This window comes from Tamandua tetradactyla, chromosome 11 (assembly GCF_023851605.1).
Source record: "Tamandua tetradactyla isolate mTamTet1 chromosome 11, mTamTet1.pri, whole genome shotgun sequence".
In the NCBI taxonomy this organism is placed as follows: Eukaryota; Metazoa; Chordata; class Mammalia; order Pilosa; family Myrmecophagidae; genus Tamandua; species Tamandua tetradactyla.
The window spans coordinates 64,378,552-64,397,400 of record NC_135337.1 but is presented as its reverse complement, the minus strand read 5'-3'; the positions used below and the strand labels follow the sequence as shown (position 1 = coordinate 64,397,400).

The following is an 18,849-nucleotide window of genomic DNA, read 5'->3' as shown; positions in this document are numbered from 1 at the left end:
CAGGCTTTAAGAAATTAACTCTTTTTTTCACCTGACTAATTACTTTGCTTCTCAGAGAAGCTTAATTCTGCCTTTGCCTGGGAGAGACCTGGTGCCTAAGAAAGTTTCCAGTTCTAATAGGCTGTTAAGGAATAGAAACCAAGCTTAGGGTTAAAGATGGCAGTAGAAATAGCTCTGGGTAGAAAGTAGAGATCCATACAGAACTATGTACTGTGCTGTGTTGTGATATGTACAGTATAAAAATTCTTCAAATATTTACTATGCTAAAACTAAAGCATGTGTGTTGTATTAGAAGGGGCATAATATGTTGCATTTTGTAAGGCTTGGTTATTAGATTTCATGACAAAATGCTTAATTTACCTTTTCTCCTCAAAAAAAAATTTACTCATAGTCATTGTGTGGTTTATAATTTAAAGTTCAAATTACATGTGGTTAGAGAAGTACAGACAATTCTCATATATGAACATCATAGATTGTCAATAGGTAGTTTACTGTCCTTGGGAATTATTTAAAAATCTGGGCTGGCCTTGCTTTCAGTCCATATACTTTTTGATGTTTCTCTCCTTTCAAGGACCTCCCTAAATTTTCCAACATCACTTACAAATGAGGAAATAATTTTAAAGATAGGCAAACCTACTACAAGAAGGAATTTACAATTAGGGTTTTGAAGGTGAATGTAATTCATTTTGGTAATCTGCTATTTTTGAATTCTGACATCACCAGGCAGCCTCCTACCAATTTGTTTAGCTCAAACCTTTTTAGAAACAAGGTAGGCCATGAGTAGGGACCACTGATGTGCTGTTTTTTAGCACTTAAAATAATTCACCCAAGTGCATATTGACTTTTAAGTTTATTTATTAATAAAACAGGCAGAAACCATTGTATTCTGAAAATATAGACAACTTTAGGTATCATTATTATTGCTCTGTCCAAAATTAGTAACTTTCAGGAAAATTAGATAAAGTAGTCCTTTAGGGAAACCCAAAGTCCATTATTTCCTTCCACATATACGAGCATCACTTTCAGTTGCTGACTTGAGAAATATGCACTGGTAATGTCGATGAGGATGGTTCCTTCCTTAGACAGCGTGAGCTGCGCTCCAGGTATGCAGCAGGACTTCTCCAGGTGCGAGGGTGCAGACCCAACAGCCTTCCCCCTCCAGGAGGTGAAAGGTTAGGAAGGACTACATTAGAATTCACTGTGGAATATGCAAAGGCTCATATGGGCATAAGACATTAGGGGGACTTCACTCAGCTTGATATGGGGTAAAAAGAAAGAGGTCATTTCATCATGGGGGCATGACCAATTGTAGATGTGTTTATGCCTAACAAGAGCTTCAAAATATATAAAACAAAAACTGAAATGAAAAGAGAAATAGATGAATCAATAGACAAAAAAGAGAAATAGATGAATACAGACAAACTAAATATGAACTATTTATAAACTACAGACATTGTGATGATACTGCTGGAGTAGAAAAGTTACAAGATCCATTTGGGCCCTTGATAAGCTGTCATTGCTTTTTCTTACCTGTTGCCTCTGGGGTGATGGACATTACTAACAGGATGGTATCTTGCAGTATTCCCACCTTACTTCACTGTTGGTTGTATAGCACCAAGGAGCAGTCCCATCACCAGGATTACGACAGTAATTTTCAATCAAATTTCTGATAAAGAAATGAGTGTGAATTCGGCTTTCAAAAAATGCTGAACAAATATGCTTGTTGGTGGTGATACGGTTATGTAGCCTGCTAATACTCTAGAACTACGTGAACTAGACAATAGGAGTCCCAAGGAAGCCTGAGCAGAGCAGGATTCCATAGGATTCCATTAAATTATGGCTGAGATGCTTCTCTGGGGTGAAACATATTACCTCTACTTTGTGTAGACAAGCAAAATGGGTCTTTTGCTCTGTACTGGGCACAGTGCTATGTGCTGAAAATACAATGGTATTGTATGCACAGTTCCAGCCTGCATTATAGACATGATTGTCAAATGTTAAGTTCATTTAGTTGAGGGATGGTTGAAACTGATTGCTGGGACGCTCCCCCAGAGTTCCCAGTTTAGTTGGTCTAGAGTAGGGCCCAAGAGTTTGCAATTCTACAAATTCCTGGTGATGCTGTAGCTGCTGGTCTGAGGAAGTACATTTTGAGAACCACTGTTACAGAAAAACCAGTGCTGAATTTCAGTTCCCTCACACACACATGATCAGTTCTAGTTCCAGAATACTTTAATCCCAAGTGCATATGGAACAGAAGCAAAGACAAAGTCAATGGGATTTTGTGTTTCAGAGCAGCAGACAGAGAATGAGGCCAGCAGGGAACTTACTTGCAGGGAAAGTTTTCCGGGGTCCATTTGTGGTTGTGGGGTGTCTGCACATTCCAGTGCTGACAGGTATGCCCAGATACAGTAACTGCCACCTTCCCTCGATAGCTCTCACCTTGTCCCTTCAGACATTGATATGTCGGACCAGAAGATGGTGGTGGTGTTGCTTAAGTGAGGAAAATAAATTATAATGAATATTTTTCAAATAACGTATATGGGTACAGGATAATTGAATAGTGTTTATTAATTTTCAGAAGAAGTGGGTTTGGTAGAATCTATGTTTATGCTAGCATCGCATGAGGGACCCCTCCAGAGGCTAAACTCTTGGAATAGAGGCTTCTTTCTGTATTTCTTTGCTCAGTCTCATAGATAGTGAGCACCGACATGGGTCAGCCCCTGCTTGAAATTTTTACATATGTCAATGATCCAGGTTCCTTTGCCAAAAATCAATTATTCACTGAGCAAATGTAACTGCATGACACCCCCATATTCCAAAAAACCAAGCAACCAAGAGTTCACAGAAAGAAGGCAAACATTTCCAAGGAATCCAAGAAATCAAGAATTTCACTTCCTGAGAAATAAATGGAAGTCAGTGAAAAGGAGAAATTGATGTTCATAAAGAGGGAAGAATAGCGACACCTTCTGCTCTCCAGAGGCATGCTTGTCAGGGCAAAGGGAGGTTAGCCAGGCCTCACAGGCTTGCCAAAGATTTTCTAACTTTTCAAAATAATGGCATTTTTAATGTGGTAGCAATATATATATATATATAATATGCCATTTTTAGTATACAATTCAGTGGCATTAATTACATACTCAATTTCTTGCAAACATCACCACAATTTAAAAATTTTTCATCATGCCAGAGAGCTCTGCACCCATTAAGCAATAACTCCCCATTCCTCCCTTCCCCAACCCCCTGGTAATCTCTTATCTGTTCCCTATCTCTATGACTTTGCCTATTCTAGATTTTTCATATGAGTGGAATCATACACAAGACTTTTGTGTCGGGCTTATGAACCTCAACATTACATTTTCAAGGTTCATCCATGTTGACACATGCATCAGGATATCATTCGTTCCTGTCTATGGCTAAGTAGTATTTTATTGTATGTATATGCCACATTTTGTTTTTCCATTCATCTGTTGACGCTTGGGTTATTTCTGCTTTTTGGCTATTGGAAACCATGTTGCTATGAACACTTATGTCCAAGTATCTGTCTGTGTCCCTGTATTCAATACTTTTGCAATATACCTACAAGTGGGGTAGCTGGTTCTTAGGGTAGTTCTATTTTCATTTTTAACTTTTGCAGGCTGACTGTGTCAAAACTGGTAGTCCTTTGCTTCAAATTCTCATGGAAGGAAAATATTATGAAATTATTTCTTCAAAAGTAATTCTTACTAGGTTTGCCATTTCATCTTCTCCCCCTGAAATCTTTTTCCCTCCACTCACCTACATGGTGGGCACACTGGATAACTGGTCATTCAGAGACACCTCTTTGCTCATAAAGCAACAGTTGGAAAGAACTCTAGTTGATAATAGACCAGAAAGCATGGGTCTAATTTCTCTCGCGGCTATAGAAAAAGAGAACACCAGAGATACCATCCAAGTGTTTACATTTAGCAATACTCAAATGAGGCAGAAATCTCTGGTAGGGGAAAAGCAAACGTGATAAATGGATGTTCTGATCAATTACACACAGTATCCAGCTGATTGTTATAAAAGAGCAATTTGAAAAAAAGCAATAGCATCCCATAGGAATTAAAGTCCCTTTTAGGCACAGCATTCAGACACTGCTTGATTCCAGGAGCAGATGAATTCTGATCCCCAAATACAGGGTATAAGCCATACTCACTGCATCGGGGGATATTGCAGTATTCCCAGCGTTTGTTGGGGTCTGTGGTATAACACCATGGGCGGGGCTCCCCATCAGGGTTCCGACAATAATTCATATTCAGGTTCTTGTTGGGAAATCTGAATGGGCAAGAAGAATTTTTTTTTTTTTTTTTTTTTTTTTTTTTTTTTTTTTTTTTTTTTTTTTTTTATTAATTAAAAAAAGAATTAACAAAACAATTAGAAATCATTTCAATGTACATGTACAATCAGTAATTCTTAATAACATCACATAGTTGCATATTCATCATTTCTTAGTACATTTGCATCGATTTAGAAAAAGAAATAAAAAGACAACAGAATAAGAATTAAAACAATAATAGAAAGAAAAAAAAAACAAAAAAAACAAAAACAAAAAACCTATACCTCACATGCAGCTTCATTCAGTGTTTTAACATAATTGCATTACAATTGGGTAGTATTGTGCTGTCCATTTCTGAGTTTTTATATCCAGTCCCGTTGTACAGTCTGTATCCCTTCATCTCCAATTATCCCTTCTCTTTTTTTTTTTTTAATTAACAGAAAAAAAGAAATTAACTCAACATTTAGAGATCATACCATTCTACACATGCAATCATTAATTCTTAACATCATCACATAGCTGCATGATCATCATTTGTTAGTACATTTGCATTGGTTTAGAAGAACTAGCAACATAACCGAAAAAGATATAGAATGTTAATATAGAGAAAAAAATAAAAGTAATAATAGTAAAATCAAAACAAAACAACACAAAACAAAACAAAAACCTATAGCTCAGATGCAGCTTCATTCAGTGTTTTAACATGATTACTTTACAATTAGGTATTATTGTGCTGTCCATTTTTGAGTTTTTGTATCTAGTCCTGTTGCACAGTCTGTATCCCTTCAGCTTCAATTACCCATTGTCTTACCCTGTTTCTAACTCCTGCTGAACTCTGTTACCAATGACATATTTCAAGTTTATTCTCGAATGTCCGTTCACATCAGTGGGACCATACAGTATTTGTCCTTTAGTTTTTGGCTGGATTCACTCAGCATAATATTCTCTAGGTCCATCCATGTTATTACATGGTTCATAAGTTTATCTTGTCTTAAAGCTGCATAATATTCCATCGTATGTATATACCACAGTTTGTTTAGCCACTCTTCTGTTGATGGAGATTTTGGCTGTTTCCATCTCTTTGCAATTGTAAATAATGCTGCTATAAACATTGGTGTGCAAATGTCCGTTTGTGTCTTTGCCCTTAAGTCCTTTGAGTAGATACCTAGCGGCAAGAAGAATTTTAATGGCACTTAGCATTGACATTCACTACTGAGAATCTTTTCAATTGAACAAACGTGGAGCACCTGTGGGCAAAGAGGTACCTGGATGACGTGGACACAGGCTACCCTCAAGGGGTGGGAAGAAAATTTGCTCAGTATCCCCAGGACTGTTTTTCTAACACCCTGTGGCTGTGAAACTCAGAGCAGGCTCAGGAGCTCTGCCATCATGACCTTCTAGAAAACAGAGGCAAAGGCCAGCTCCAGCAATCCAGCTGCACGTGATGGCAGGTTTTAAAACACCAGGATGATCTAGTGGACAGCTCACTGAGAAGCTGATGTCTTCCTATTTTATATGAGTGGTGCTTCTAGTCTCCTAGGTTCTAGTCCTGCCACCTTTGAGCATATGGAAGCTGAGAGCAGGGTGCCTGTGAGCACCTGTCCAGAGAGAAGGGAGCAGTGAGCCTTCCCCAGCTCGCCGCAGCAGGGCCCAGAGGTGCAGGCAACAGACCAGCTCGGCTTAGTCCATGTTCCACTCAGGCTGCAAGAGCTCAGGCAGGAGGGACGAGGCGTCCAGTGGTGGCTTTAGTAATCTCTTCTCGTATATCCTGCAAATAAATTTATCTAGTTTTGGGCCTTGAGGCTCTTTCTGTAATTCTCCTTTGAGGGAAAATTACCCTGGGTTCTTTTTATTTTTATTTTTTTTAACTTTTTAAAAATTGTATAATAGAACATATATACACAGCAATGAAAGAAAAAAGCAATAATTTTCAAAACACTGTTCAACAAGTAGTTCCAGGACAAATCCGAGTTTGTCATGAGCTACCAAACCATTATCTCGGATTCTTCCTTCTAGTTACTCCAGAACTTTGGAGGCTAGAAGAAATATGTATACTTTTTTTTTTTTTACATTTTTTTATTAATTAAAAAAATTAACTAACAACATTTAGAAATCATTCCATTCTACATATGCAATCAGTAATTCTTAATATCATCACATAGATGTATGATCTTCATTTCTTAGTACATATGCATCGATTTAGAAAAAGAAATAGCAAGACAACAGAAAAAGAAATAAAATGATAATATAGAGAAAAAATAAAAATAAAAAATACAAAAATATATAAGAAAAAAAACTATAGCTCAGATGCAGATTCATTCAGTGTTTTAACATAATTACATTACAATTAGGTAGTATTGTGCTGTCCATTTTTTTTTTTTTAGAAATCATACCATTCTACATATGCAATTAGTAATTCTTAACATCATCACATAGATGCATGATCATCGTTTTTTAGTACATTTGCATCGGTTTAGAAGAACTAGCAATACAACCGAAAAAGATATAGAATGTTAATACAGAGAAAAAAAATAAAAGTAATAATAGTAAGAACAAAACAAAACAAAACAAAACAAAACAAAAACCTATAGCTCGGATGCAGCTTCATTCAGTGTTTTAACATGATTACTTTACAATTAGGTATTATTGTGCTGTCCATTTTTGAGTTTTTGTATCTAGTCCTATTGCACAGTCTGTATCCCATCAGCTCCAATTACCCATTATCTTACCCTGTTTCTAACTCCTGCTGAACTCTGTTACCAGTGACATATTCCAAGTTTATTCTCGAGTGTCGATTCACATCATTGGGACCATACAATATTTGTCTTTTAGTTTTTGGCTAGACTCACTCAGCATAATGTTCTCTAGGTCCATCCATGTTTTTACATGCTTCGTAAGTTTATCCTGCCTTAAAGCTGCATAATATTCCATCGTATGTACATACCACAGTTTGTTTAGCCACTCGTCTGTTGATGGAGATTTTGGCTGTTTCCATCTCTTTGCAATTGTAAATAACGCTGCTATAAACATTGGTGTGCAAATGTCCGTTTGAGTTTTTGCCCTTAATTCCTTTGAGTAGATTCCCAGCAATGGTATTGCTGGGTCGTATGGCAATTCTATATTCAGCTTTTTGAGGAACTGCCAAACTGCCTTCCACAGTGGTTGCACCATTTGACATTCCCACCAACAGTGGATAAGTGTGCCTCTTTCACCGCATCCTCTCCAGCACTTGTCATTTTCTGTTTTGTTGATAATGGCCATTCTGGTGGGTGTGAGATGATATCTCATTGTGGTTTTGATTTGCATTTCTCTAATGGCCAGGGACATTGAGCATCTCTTCATGTGCCTTTTGGCCATTTGTATTTCCTCCCCTGAGAGGTGAATATGTATACTTTTTATCACCCCAATTGACTTTTCATTTCTTTTGTTTTGTGAAAAATAACATATATACAAAAAAACCAATACATTTCAAAGCACTTCACAACAATTAGTTATAGAACAGATTACAATTCCACAATTTTAAGTTTTTACTTCTAGCTGCTCTAAGATATTGGAGACTAAAAGAAATATCAATAGAATGATTCAACACTCATACTCATTTGTTAAACTCTACCTTCTCTCTATAACTCCACCATCACCTTTGATCTTTTGCCCACTCTAGGTTAGAGTTTTGGGTTTTGCCCATTCTAACTTTTTCATGTTGGAAGGGGCTGTAGGTAATATGGGGTAGGGGAATGGAACTAACTGATGTTCTGGAGAGGCTGGCCCCTTTGCATTTCAGTATTTATCTGGTCCAGGAACCCATCTGGAGGTTGTAGTTTTCTGGAAAATTACCCCAGTGCATAGAACCGTTGTAGAATCATATATTTTGCCTTGGCATTATTTAGGATTGGCTGGAATGGTTTTGGTTGAGGTTTGGCAAGTTATGATAGGCAGCAATGTCTAACTGAAGCTTGTGTGAGAGTGACCTCCAGAGCAGTCTCTCAATTCTATTTGAACTCTCTCAGCCATTGATACTTGATTTGTTACACTTTAGCCCCTTTTTGTCAGGATGGCATTGTTGATCCCACAGTGCTAGGGCCAGACTCATCCCTGGGAGTCATCTTTCATGCCGCCAGGGAGGCTTTCATGTCTGGATGTCATGTCCCACGTAGGGGTGAGGACAATGATTTCACTGGCAGAGTTGGGTTTAGAGAGAGTGAGGCCACATCTGAACAACAAAAGAGGTCCTCCAGAAGTAACTCTTAGGCATATCTATAGGTAGGCTAAGCTTCTCCGCTATCTACATAAACTTCACAAGAGCAAGCCTCATGATCAAGGGCTTGGCCTAGTGATTTGGGTGTCCCTAATGTAGGACACCGTATCAGGGGTTTCCCTGGTGGTAAAGTTTAATAGTTCCATATTTTTTCCCATCCCTCAAGGGATTTTGCCAACACTTTTTTATTATTATCTGCTTATTATATCCTGGGATGTATCCAAGCATTGCATTAAGCTATACAGAATTAAAGGCTCTCATTCTTATTCTGGGCTCCCTGTGTTTGGATTGTTTAAATGAACTATCCAGACAAGTTGAGCTAGATTACTTGCTGCAGAAAATTTAGGTTCTGAACAAAAGAAACTTTTTTTTTATTGGTCTCAAAGAGCAGATGAGCTTCTAAAAGATAAAATGTCTTCCTTACCCCTGTATTCTGAATTACCTTATTCCCAATCTGAACGGCTTCATTCTTATCTCTAAATGCCAGGTTATACATATATAAAACAGCCCCTCAAAATCCAGAAATGCTAATTACTACTCTGAACTAAATGTGACTGTTACAATCTAGGTCCCTGTTTTCTTAAAAGCTTTTTCTAAAGGAGAATAGACAATAAATAATTGCTCTTTTGTTTCTGGCTTATTTTGCCTCACCAAATGTCCCACTGGTCCATTCACAATGTTGCATGCCTCATGACTTTGTTCCTTTTTGCAGCAGTACAATATTTGATCATATTTATCATCATCATTTGTCCATCTACTTTTCAGTCAGTGCATCCTTCAGCCACCTCCATTCATTAAGCATCATGTATAATGTCCAAAGTTAACAGTCTATCAACACTCTCAATTTTAGATAATTTCAAGAGAAAGATAACCAATAAACACACTCTCACCAAATAGAAAATCTAAACCTCCCCTTAACTCTTGACCCTCCCCCCATTATTTACCCCTGATTTTGCTTGGTATTGTTGATGTTTTCCTATTAAACATAGCCCCATAGTATGCAATAGCAGTTTTCCCACTCTATCCTGAACTTATAACCTCTTTGTACAAGAATCATACCTTTGAAATAGTTCTTGAAAGAACTTATTTATACTTGTAGTATTAATTGGTGGGATACATCTGGGCCCACACAACCTCTTTGAATCATGTTCACCTTCAATATGGTAATATTACTTATTGTCCCACTAGTGAACCACCTTCACTTCTATCTGTTCCCTTACATTGGAGTTAAACTTCATTAGCTAACCATTCACCCATCTCTAGCTTCTGTGTATCTCTAAGTCCCCTATATTCTGTATTATAAGCCTCTGATTTTACCTTTACCATGGTCATAAAAGTGGAATCATACAGTATCTATCCCTTTGTGTCTGGCTTATTTCACTCAGCATTATGTCCTCAAGGCTCATCCATCTTGTCATGTGCTTCAGGACATCATTTCATCTTACTGCTGCATAATATTCCATCATATGTACATACCAATTTTGTCAATCCACCCATCTGTTGATGGACACTTGAATTGTTTCCATCTTTTGGCAATTGTGAATAGTGCTGCTATGAACATTGTGTGCAAATGTCTGTTTGTGTCACTGCTTTCAGCTCTTCTGGGTATATACCAAGTAGTGCTATTGCCGGGTCATAGGGCAAATCAATATTTAGTTTCCTAAGGAACTGCCAAACTATCTTCGATAGTGGCTGTACCATTATACATTTCCACCGGCAGTGCATAAGTGTCCCAATTTCTGCACATCCTTTCCACCATTTGTAGTTTCCTGTTTGTTTGATAGCAGCCATTCTTATATATGTGAGGTGGTATCTTATTGTAGTATTGATTTGTGTTTCCTTTATAGCTAATGAGAATGAGCATCTCTTCATGTGCTTTTTAGTCATCTGTATTTGCATTTCAGAAAAATGCCTATTCATGTCTATAGGCTATTTCATAATTGGGTTGTTTGCTCTTTCGTTGTTGAGTTGCTTGATTTCTTTATGTGTACAGGATATCAAACCTTTGTCTGATGTGTGATTTCCAAATATTTTCCTCCATTGAATTGGCTGCCTCTTCATTTTTTTTACAAAAGTCTTTTGAGGCATAGAAGTATTTGATTTTGAGAAGTTCCCATTTATCTATTTTTTCTTTTGTTTCTTGTGCTTTGGGTGTAAAGTTTAGGAAGTTACCTCCTATTACTAGGTCTTGAAAATGTTTCCCTACATTTTCTTCCAGTAACTTTATGGTACTAGTTCTTATATTTAGGTGTTTGATTCAATTTGAGTTAATTTTTGTACAGTGTGTAAGATAGGGGTCCTCTTTCATTCTCTTGGCTACTGATATCCAGTTCTGCCATGCCCATTTATTCTAAAGACTATTTTGTCTTTAGACAAAATTTTTTGCCACTGATTCATTACTTTAAAATAGTTAACTCTATGTTATGTGAATTTCACCTCAATAGAAAAAGATACTGAATACTTCATTATCATGTTACCTCTCTGTCAATGGCAAACTTGGGGTGCTAAACCATCCCTTCCAGAACTGCAGGGGAGGGGCAAAGAGCATCGAGGAATGCTTCCCAGAGGGCCTAAGCTCATTTGAAAGATACATATGTCTCTTTTATGATAGCAATCAGAAGCCCATTTTCAGATAATGACATTGACATGTTCTCAGCATTCTCTGGTTGTTTTACTTCTGAATTTTTAGGGAAATTAAAATTTATGGTTGGGGGGGCTGCAAGGGTAGTTCAGTGGTGAATTCTCGCCTATTATGTGGGAGACCCGGGCTCAATTCAGGATCCATGCACTTCCCCAAAGATACAAACAAACAAAAATTCAACAAATGCTGCTGCAGTAACGGGATACTCATAGGGAAAAATAATGAAATGTGACCCTGCCATGCAGCATACACAGAAAAAAAATTATGGTTGGGAGGAAATGGCATTGCTGGAGGCTTAGCACACAAACAACCAACCCTAAGTAATTATTCCATTGATAGTCAAAATCAAATCTACCTAAAAGTTATGAGTCTATGGTGAACTATAAAACACAGAATGACAATAAACCACAGTAGAAATGAAGCCTAAGGGCAGAAGTTCAGGGGCTCTCAAAAGTTGTGTGTCCCTGAAAAAGTTACCTAAACTCATTCAATTTTCATAAAAAAAAAAAAAAAAAAAAAAAAAAAGACTATTTTGTCCCAGTTTAGTGGGCTGGCTTTGTTTTGAACTGGCCATTTGGAATGGGAATTGCAAAACTTCAGTGGAATTACTTTCTACGGAGAAAGCTGTGGCTTAGTCTCATTTCTGCAGTTCTCACAAGCCTATTTACAGTCCTACAGTCACCATAGAATGAAGAGAAAGGTCAGAAGCAGCAGCAGAGCAGCAGGAGGTGATTTCTGGTGCAATTAATGTGAAACAGAAATACTCAGAGAACCTTATTCTGTGAATCTTCATTACCTTCTGGAGGAGGAACCCACTCCTTTTTTAAAAATTCGTGGTCCCCTCTGAGAATCCTCTGAAAGTTCTGAACCCTTGCCCCAGAAAAATGCACTAATAAGAGTACACATAAAATGTCAGAGGGTTCACAAAACCCTTGAAGCCCACCTGTCGATGGTAGGTTAAGGGGCCTGGACATTTACTGACATAAAAAGAAGAGAAAGGAAAGGAGCAATTAAGAGAAGGAAATATTTGGAAAGATACACATGGGAGATTGATCTGTAGTTATTCAAATTTTAACATGCATATAAATCACCTGGGGATCCTGCTGAAATCCAGAATAAGATTCACTAGGTCTGTGATTCTGCTTTTTAAACAAACTCTCATGTAATATATAAGCTACTGGTCCATGGACACAATTTGGGAGAGTGCAACTTTTGAACTTCAAAAACATCAGGCAAGTTCATGGTTGGCTCATGCAAAAGTATATACATAATGGTAAACTGCTGCCAGAGCTATAGAATCTTAAACATCTGATTTTTTCCCCAGCGAGACTTACTTGGATGGCTGGTATCCATGAGTATGTGGGCTCTGAGAATCCCAGGCCTGGCAGTCAAATCCAGATGCGGTCTTGGCGATTTTGCCTTTGTAGTTTTCTCCACTGCAATGCATGCAGTCATCTGGGCAGAGAGGAGAGAAGGGAAGAGAGGAAGAAAGAAACAAAGACCGATGAAGCAAAAACAGAGCAGAAAACAGAATTTCGCTAGCAATATCTTGACCATCACTTGCAGCTCATTCTTCTGTAATATTGAACAGTCACTAGTAAAACTGACAATAAAGACTCAGAATTTTCTAACACAATCCAAAAAAAGAAATGCATTTCTCTTTTAAATATTAGAATTGGCATATTTGCATCAACATTCCCTCAACTATTAGAGTTATGGTCAGACTCAGAAATTCTGTAAAGAAGTCCTCAAACTGCAATCCCACATCCCTCAGGGGGATGGGCACAGGTTTTCAGAAGTTTGTAAGCTTTCTATTAGGATTTTCCAATATTTGGGGTTTAATTTTAGATAATGATCTAGAATTTACTATGAAATATTCTGATCTTATGGATGACTCCTAAATAAACTGGCAGTGTCCTAGGATTTTAGGGCTGGACATTTGTTGGTGTTTATGACCTCATAGGAGAACAATATTCACCTACCCTTCCTAATATTGTTGAAGCAGGACTGGTTGTTATGTAAATTAAAAAAAAATTTGAACTTTGATTTGGAATCATTGAAATACCATGGTACAGGAGAGTAATGTACTACTTTAGCTTTATGGGGTAGAAATAGAATTGCTGCTTTCTTGTCAAAGAAGGGCTAAATGACTTCATAACATATTGTACAGATAAAGGATATGCTTCAAATACATAAAAGTAATGGGAGAGTTGAGTTGAGTTGCAACGGGGCAAGCAGAGATGTTGCCCAAATCCTACCTTTATTCATTTCCACTTGCAGCAGAAGTATGAAATGAAGTACATGTTTACAATGTGATGCTTTTTACTTTTTTAATTATTAAACTCTGGGGTGATGTATTTTTAAATGTTTTTTATTGTTATATATAACATATATACAACAAAAAGAAAGACAAATCAATGTTTTTCAAAGTACACTTCAACAAGCAGTTACAGAACAGTAACTTTGTTATGGGTTATCATTCCACTATTTCAAATTCTTCCTTTTAGCTGTTCCAAAAAACTGAAAGCTAACAGAAATACATAGTTTTTCTTTTTTCTGGAAAATAAAGTATATACAAGAAAAGCAATAAATTTCAAAAAGCACATGCAATTTCAGAGATTGGTATGGATTACAGTTCCACAATTTTACGTTTTTACTTCTAGCTACTGGAGACTAAAAGAAATACCAAATAATGATTCAGCAATCATACTCATTTGCTAAACTCTACCTTCTTTGTATAACTCCACCATCACCTCTGATCTTTGTCCTGTTGTTTAGGGGTATTTGGGCTATGTCCATTCTAACTTTTTCATGTTGGAAGGAGCTGTCAATATAGGGTAGGGGGATGGAACTAATTGATGTTCTGGAGAGTCTGGCCCCTTTGCATCTCAGTACTTATCTGGTCGAGGGACCCGTTTGGAGGTTGTAGGTTTCTGGAAAGTTACCCTAGTGCATGGAACATTCGTAGAATCTTATATATCACCCTAGGTGTTTTTCAGGATTGGCTGGAATGATTTTGGTTGTGGTTTGGCAAGTTATGATAGGTAACAATGTCTAACTGAAGCTTGCATAAGAGTAACCTCCAGAGTAGCCTCTCGACTCTACTTGAACTCTCTCAGCCACTGGTACCTGATTTGTTACACTTCTTTTCCCCTTTTTGGTCAGGATGGCATTGTTGATCCCACAGTGCTAGGGCCAGAATCATCCCTGGGAGTCATCTCCCACACTGCCAAGGAGACTTTCATCCCTGGATGTCATGTCCCACGTAGGGGATGGGAGGGCAATGATTTCACTTAGAGAGTTGGGCTTAGGAGAGTGAGACCACATCTGAGCACCAAAGGAGGTCCTCCAGAAGTAACTGTTAGGCATGCCTATAGGTAGACTAAGCTTCGTTGCTATCTACATAAGCTTCACAAAAGCAAGCCTCAAGATCTAGGGCTTGGCCTGTTGATTTGCATGTCTCTAAAGTTTGACACAGTATCAGGAATTTCAGCAGTGGCAAGAGTTAATTTTTCCATAATATTTCTCCTATCCCTCAAGGGACTTTGCCAAGACTTTTTGATTATTTGCTTAATACGCTCTGGGATGTAGTCAGGCATTGCATGAAGCTGTGCAGGATTAAAGGCCCTCATTCTTATTTTGGGCTCCCTGTGCTTGGATTGTTCTAAGGATCTATCCAGACCATTTGAGTTAGATTACATACTACTGAGAATTTAGGTTCTGGATGAAATAAACTTTTCTTTCTTTGGTCCCAAACTGTAGATGAGGTTCTAAAATATGGGCAAGATCTTCCTTATCACTGTGTTCTGAATTAGCTTAATCCCGACCTGATCAGCTTCATTCTTATCTCTAAACACAAGATTATGCATATATAAAACAGCATGTCAAAATCCAGATAAATAATTACCACTCCGGACTAAATGTGACTGCTAGAAGAGCTTACAATCTAAGCCCCTGTTTTCTTATAAGTATTTTCTGAGTGAGACCATGCAATAATTGCCCCTTTGTTTCTGGTTTATTTTACCTCACCAAATATCCACAGGTTCATTCACAATGTTGCATGCCTCACAACTTCATACCTTTTTGTAGCCATGCAATATTTGATTATATGTTTACACCATCATTTGCAAATCTACTTCTCAGTCAGTGCAACCTTCAGCCTGAGGTGCACTATTAAATTGGTTGGCTAATTGAAATAATTATGGATTAATCCATAATGGACTTAAAATAATGAACTGCTAATTGAAAAACTGGCTCATTGCTCAGTTGCAACCAAATAACATCTACAACATTAAAATAATATATTGTATTTAATTGTGAATTTGATTTTGCTTTTCTATTGTATGAGTGCTATATACTTAAGAAGTTTACATCTGGAGTTTGTATCTAGTTTTATATTTGTATGTGTTCATGCAACATGTTGAGAAAAAATAATTGGAAGGAAAGGAATTTTCTTCCTTTCCAAGGGTACATAGATTATTCAAGCTTGTCAAGCACTGTGCTTACTGATTATTAATAAGATCCCTTTGAGAAATGACTTTACATCAATTTATTTAACAAGAAAGAGCAGATGAAATATTGTTGAAGCATGCTGACCTTTGCACTCGGGGACGCTGCAGAAGTCGAATCTGAGGTTTGGGTCTGTGGTATAACACCAGGGTCCCTTGGGGTCGTTGTCTGGGTTTCTACAGTAGTTTTTTTCCAGGCCCTCTGCAGGGTATTTATCAGGTGAAAAGCTGTGGAGGGTAGAAGAGAAGCACTTTGGCTATATTTGCAAAATCAACACGTTGTCCCCAAGTCAGAATATGATGCTATTTCCCAACTGAGATTTAAACTTCTGTTATCCAAATCATTTTGGCTGTCTGCCATCATATTTATATTGTCATCTTTCCAATTTCTCTATTGATAGGCTGTTTCTGGTACCGTAGCTCATTTTATCATTACAACTGTATTGACATCCAAGCCTAAGTGTTAAAAAAAAAAAAACGGAAGGAGAAAAAAGATAATGGCCGCCACATTTTTTTTTTTTTTCTGCATAGGCAGGCACCGGGAGTCGAACCCAGATCCTCTGGCATGGCAGGCAAGCATTCTTGCCTGCTGAGCCACCGTGGCCCACCATGCCACATTATTTATCTATTCTGACCACCTCCTTTTGTTGGTTGGCGTTCTCTCTGTAAAAATAATAGAAGTTACTACCATTTAGTCCACATACTCCACTAAAATCTTTCTAGATGTTCTCTCATGTAGTCGTCATACATACCCTGTGAGGAAGGTGCTATAACCCCTCTTGTACAGAGGAGAAGACTGAGATGTGGCAAGGTAAACCAAAACAAAAAATGCCAGAGTTTAAAGCCAGATCTGTCTGAACTCAAACACTGTCTTCTTTCTCAGACGCAGCCTGAATTAACAGGGTTCTAGCTGTGAGTTTGCTGCGTGGCGGCAACCAATGAGAGAAAAGACACATAACATTGTCTGAAATGCCAGGCTTTGTTTCTGGTTCTTTCAATACCTGTTCTGGGAGCTTGGTTAACTGCACCTTCTCAGGTCTTCAATTTTCTCCTCTGTAGTGGTGAAGATGGCCTAGGTCATCTCTAATGACCCTGAGAGTCCATGCCTTGGCCATTTGGTTTCATCTTTTTATCTCAATAAGCCTTAAAGTCCAGGTTGGCCCATCTCATAGGGATGCAAAAAGGGGAGGACAGGGTAGCAGACACTAAATTCTTTCTTCAATAGTGTTGCAACTGAAAGCTTAATATCACCAGGGCTATACAACAGCCAAGGAGTGGGACATTGATTTTCACTTATATTTTATTTTCTCTTTGCTCTACAATATTAAGTCAAACATGTGCTAAAAGTTCCAACTTTGCATGTTCAGTTGAGATGAAATCATTTTAAATCTGGTCATCCTAGGTCTTTTCTCAGACTTGGCCTACAAGATACCATGGTTTGATTAATCTTTTTGGCTAGTCATTCTTCTATGTTCTAGGTCTTCCCCAAAATAATATACACAAAAGAGTAAATAGAAGACAGCCATTTTCTGTTTTTGTGCTGTAAATCACTGATCAGTTCTGCATTCCCATGTCTGGTTTGATTTAGATGTAATCGAATTATTGTAAATGAAACAGGTGAGCACAGAGATGAAACAGGAAAGACTTACTTAGGTGTGTGAGGAGAATTAGCTCTCCAATTTTGGCAGGTAATACCATTCTTAGTTCTGGACACCGTGCCCCTGTAGTTCTTTCCAATTCCAACCTTGCACTCTCGAAGATACACTGAAAGGAAGCCCACAGAGTGATTGTTGTGGAGTCATGTCTCCTACAAAAAGCATGTTTGGGTCCTGTGCATATGGACCCATTGTAAACAGGGTCTCCTCAAAATGTGACTCCAGTTAGAGTGTGGCCCCACTGAGTCAAGTGGGATTGAACCCAGATCACTGTATAAACTGAGTGAAACCAGATGGAGAGTAAAGCCATGGGGAGGAGCCAAAAGCTGGAAGTCAGCAACCCTGGAAGGGAAAGTAGAAATTGCTGCCATGTGCATTGTCATGTGAGGGAAAAGCCAAGGACCAAGGATTGCTGGCACCCAGCCCCAGAATGTCACAGTATTCTGGGAGAAAGCATCGCCTTGCAGACATTGCAATTTTGAATTTCTCCACCCTCAAAACCATGAACCAAGAAATTCCTACTGTTTAAGCCAACCAATGGCATGGTGTTTGTTTTAGTGGCTGGAAACCTAAAACAGCAATCACACTCTTTCACAGTAAGAAATCTAATGGAAAGGGCCTGCCCCACCTGGCACACTGAGAGAAAGAGCTTGCATTATTGGAAAAGGGGAAAATGCACTAGTTGACACAGTTGTCCAACAATGCACAAAGATGGCCTTTATATCCATGGAAGAGCTGAGTTAACTAAGCTGATTAGTAATTCGATTGATTAATTTAAATCTATTACTGATCCTGTCCATGTACCTGATGCCATATTTGTAGCTGGGGTCCCCCTAGAGTACAGAATGAGCAAAATCCCCACTCTTAGGGTCACTTTCTACAGGAATTGAAAAGGCCGTGCTGCGGCAGGGTGCTAAGGAGAGCAATCAGGAAAATAAATTACAGGTGAGATAATTTCACGTGATATAGTTACAGAGAAAATAAAGAGCATGATGAGAAGGGGTGAGTGGGAATGGGGTAGGCAGCTTTAGGCAGGGTGGGCAGCATGTTTTGCACCCACTGAGAGAGATTTAGGCCACATCTAGTTTTTGAAGCTCACATATTTCAAATATGAAAAAACTCCAAACAGGGTTAAAGAATCCTGGTTTACTTTAGTTTCACGGCAGAAGCGCTCCACTAGCCTCCCCTTCGCTGACTCACCCCATTAACAAGCAAGCTGTCTCCTGTCTTTAAAGCACACCGTCAGGGGCCCACGCACGGTGCAGTGGCCACTTCCTAGGGTGTCCACCCAGTGATGTCCCCCCAGTTGGGTCAGATGCTTACCAAGAGTCAGTCATTATTATTGTCAAACCTTTATACAGTTACATTTGATTAAGGATGGGGATCTGAACTGGAAAATAAATGCAATAACAGAAAGCTATGGTTTCTTGCTTTGTTTTGTTTTGCCTTGTTTTCAACTAAGTTGGATGCTTTTAAGACTGGCCAAAAAGACT

At 38.3% G+C, this 18,849-nt stretch overlaps 1 protein-coding gene across 3 annotated transcripts in view; it reads right to left on the bottom strand.

Annotated features, from left to right (window-relative positions):
* Positions 1-837: 837 nt before the first annotated feature.
* LOC143650233 (apolipoprotein(a)-like) overlaps positions 838-18,849 on the bottom strand; it is a 39,358-nt gene continuing 21,346 nt past the window's right edge. The window contains exons 10-16 of one of the 3 annotated variants that reach the window (XM_077120781.1): positions 17,351-17,465; positions 15,790-15,929; positions 12,528-12,648; positions 4,178-4,296; positions 2,328-2,490; positions 1,531-1,666; positions 838-1,198 (exon numbers count right to left, since the gene is read on the bottom strand). In XM_077120781.1, the coding sequence (XP_076976896.1) occupies positions 1,558-1,666; positions 2,328-2,490; positions 4,178-4,296; positions 12,528-12,648; positions 15,790-15,929; positions 17,351-17,465 (767 nt within the window). In that variant the 3' untranslated portion in view covers positions 838-1,198; positions 1,531-1,557. The other 2 variants (XM_077120778.1, XM_077120779.1) reach the window with 2 other exon arrangements.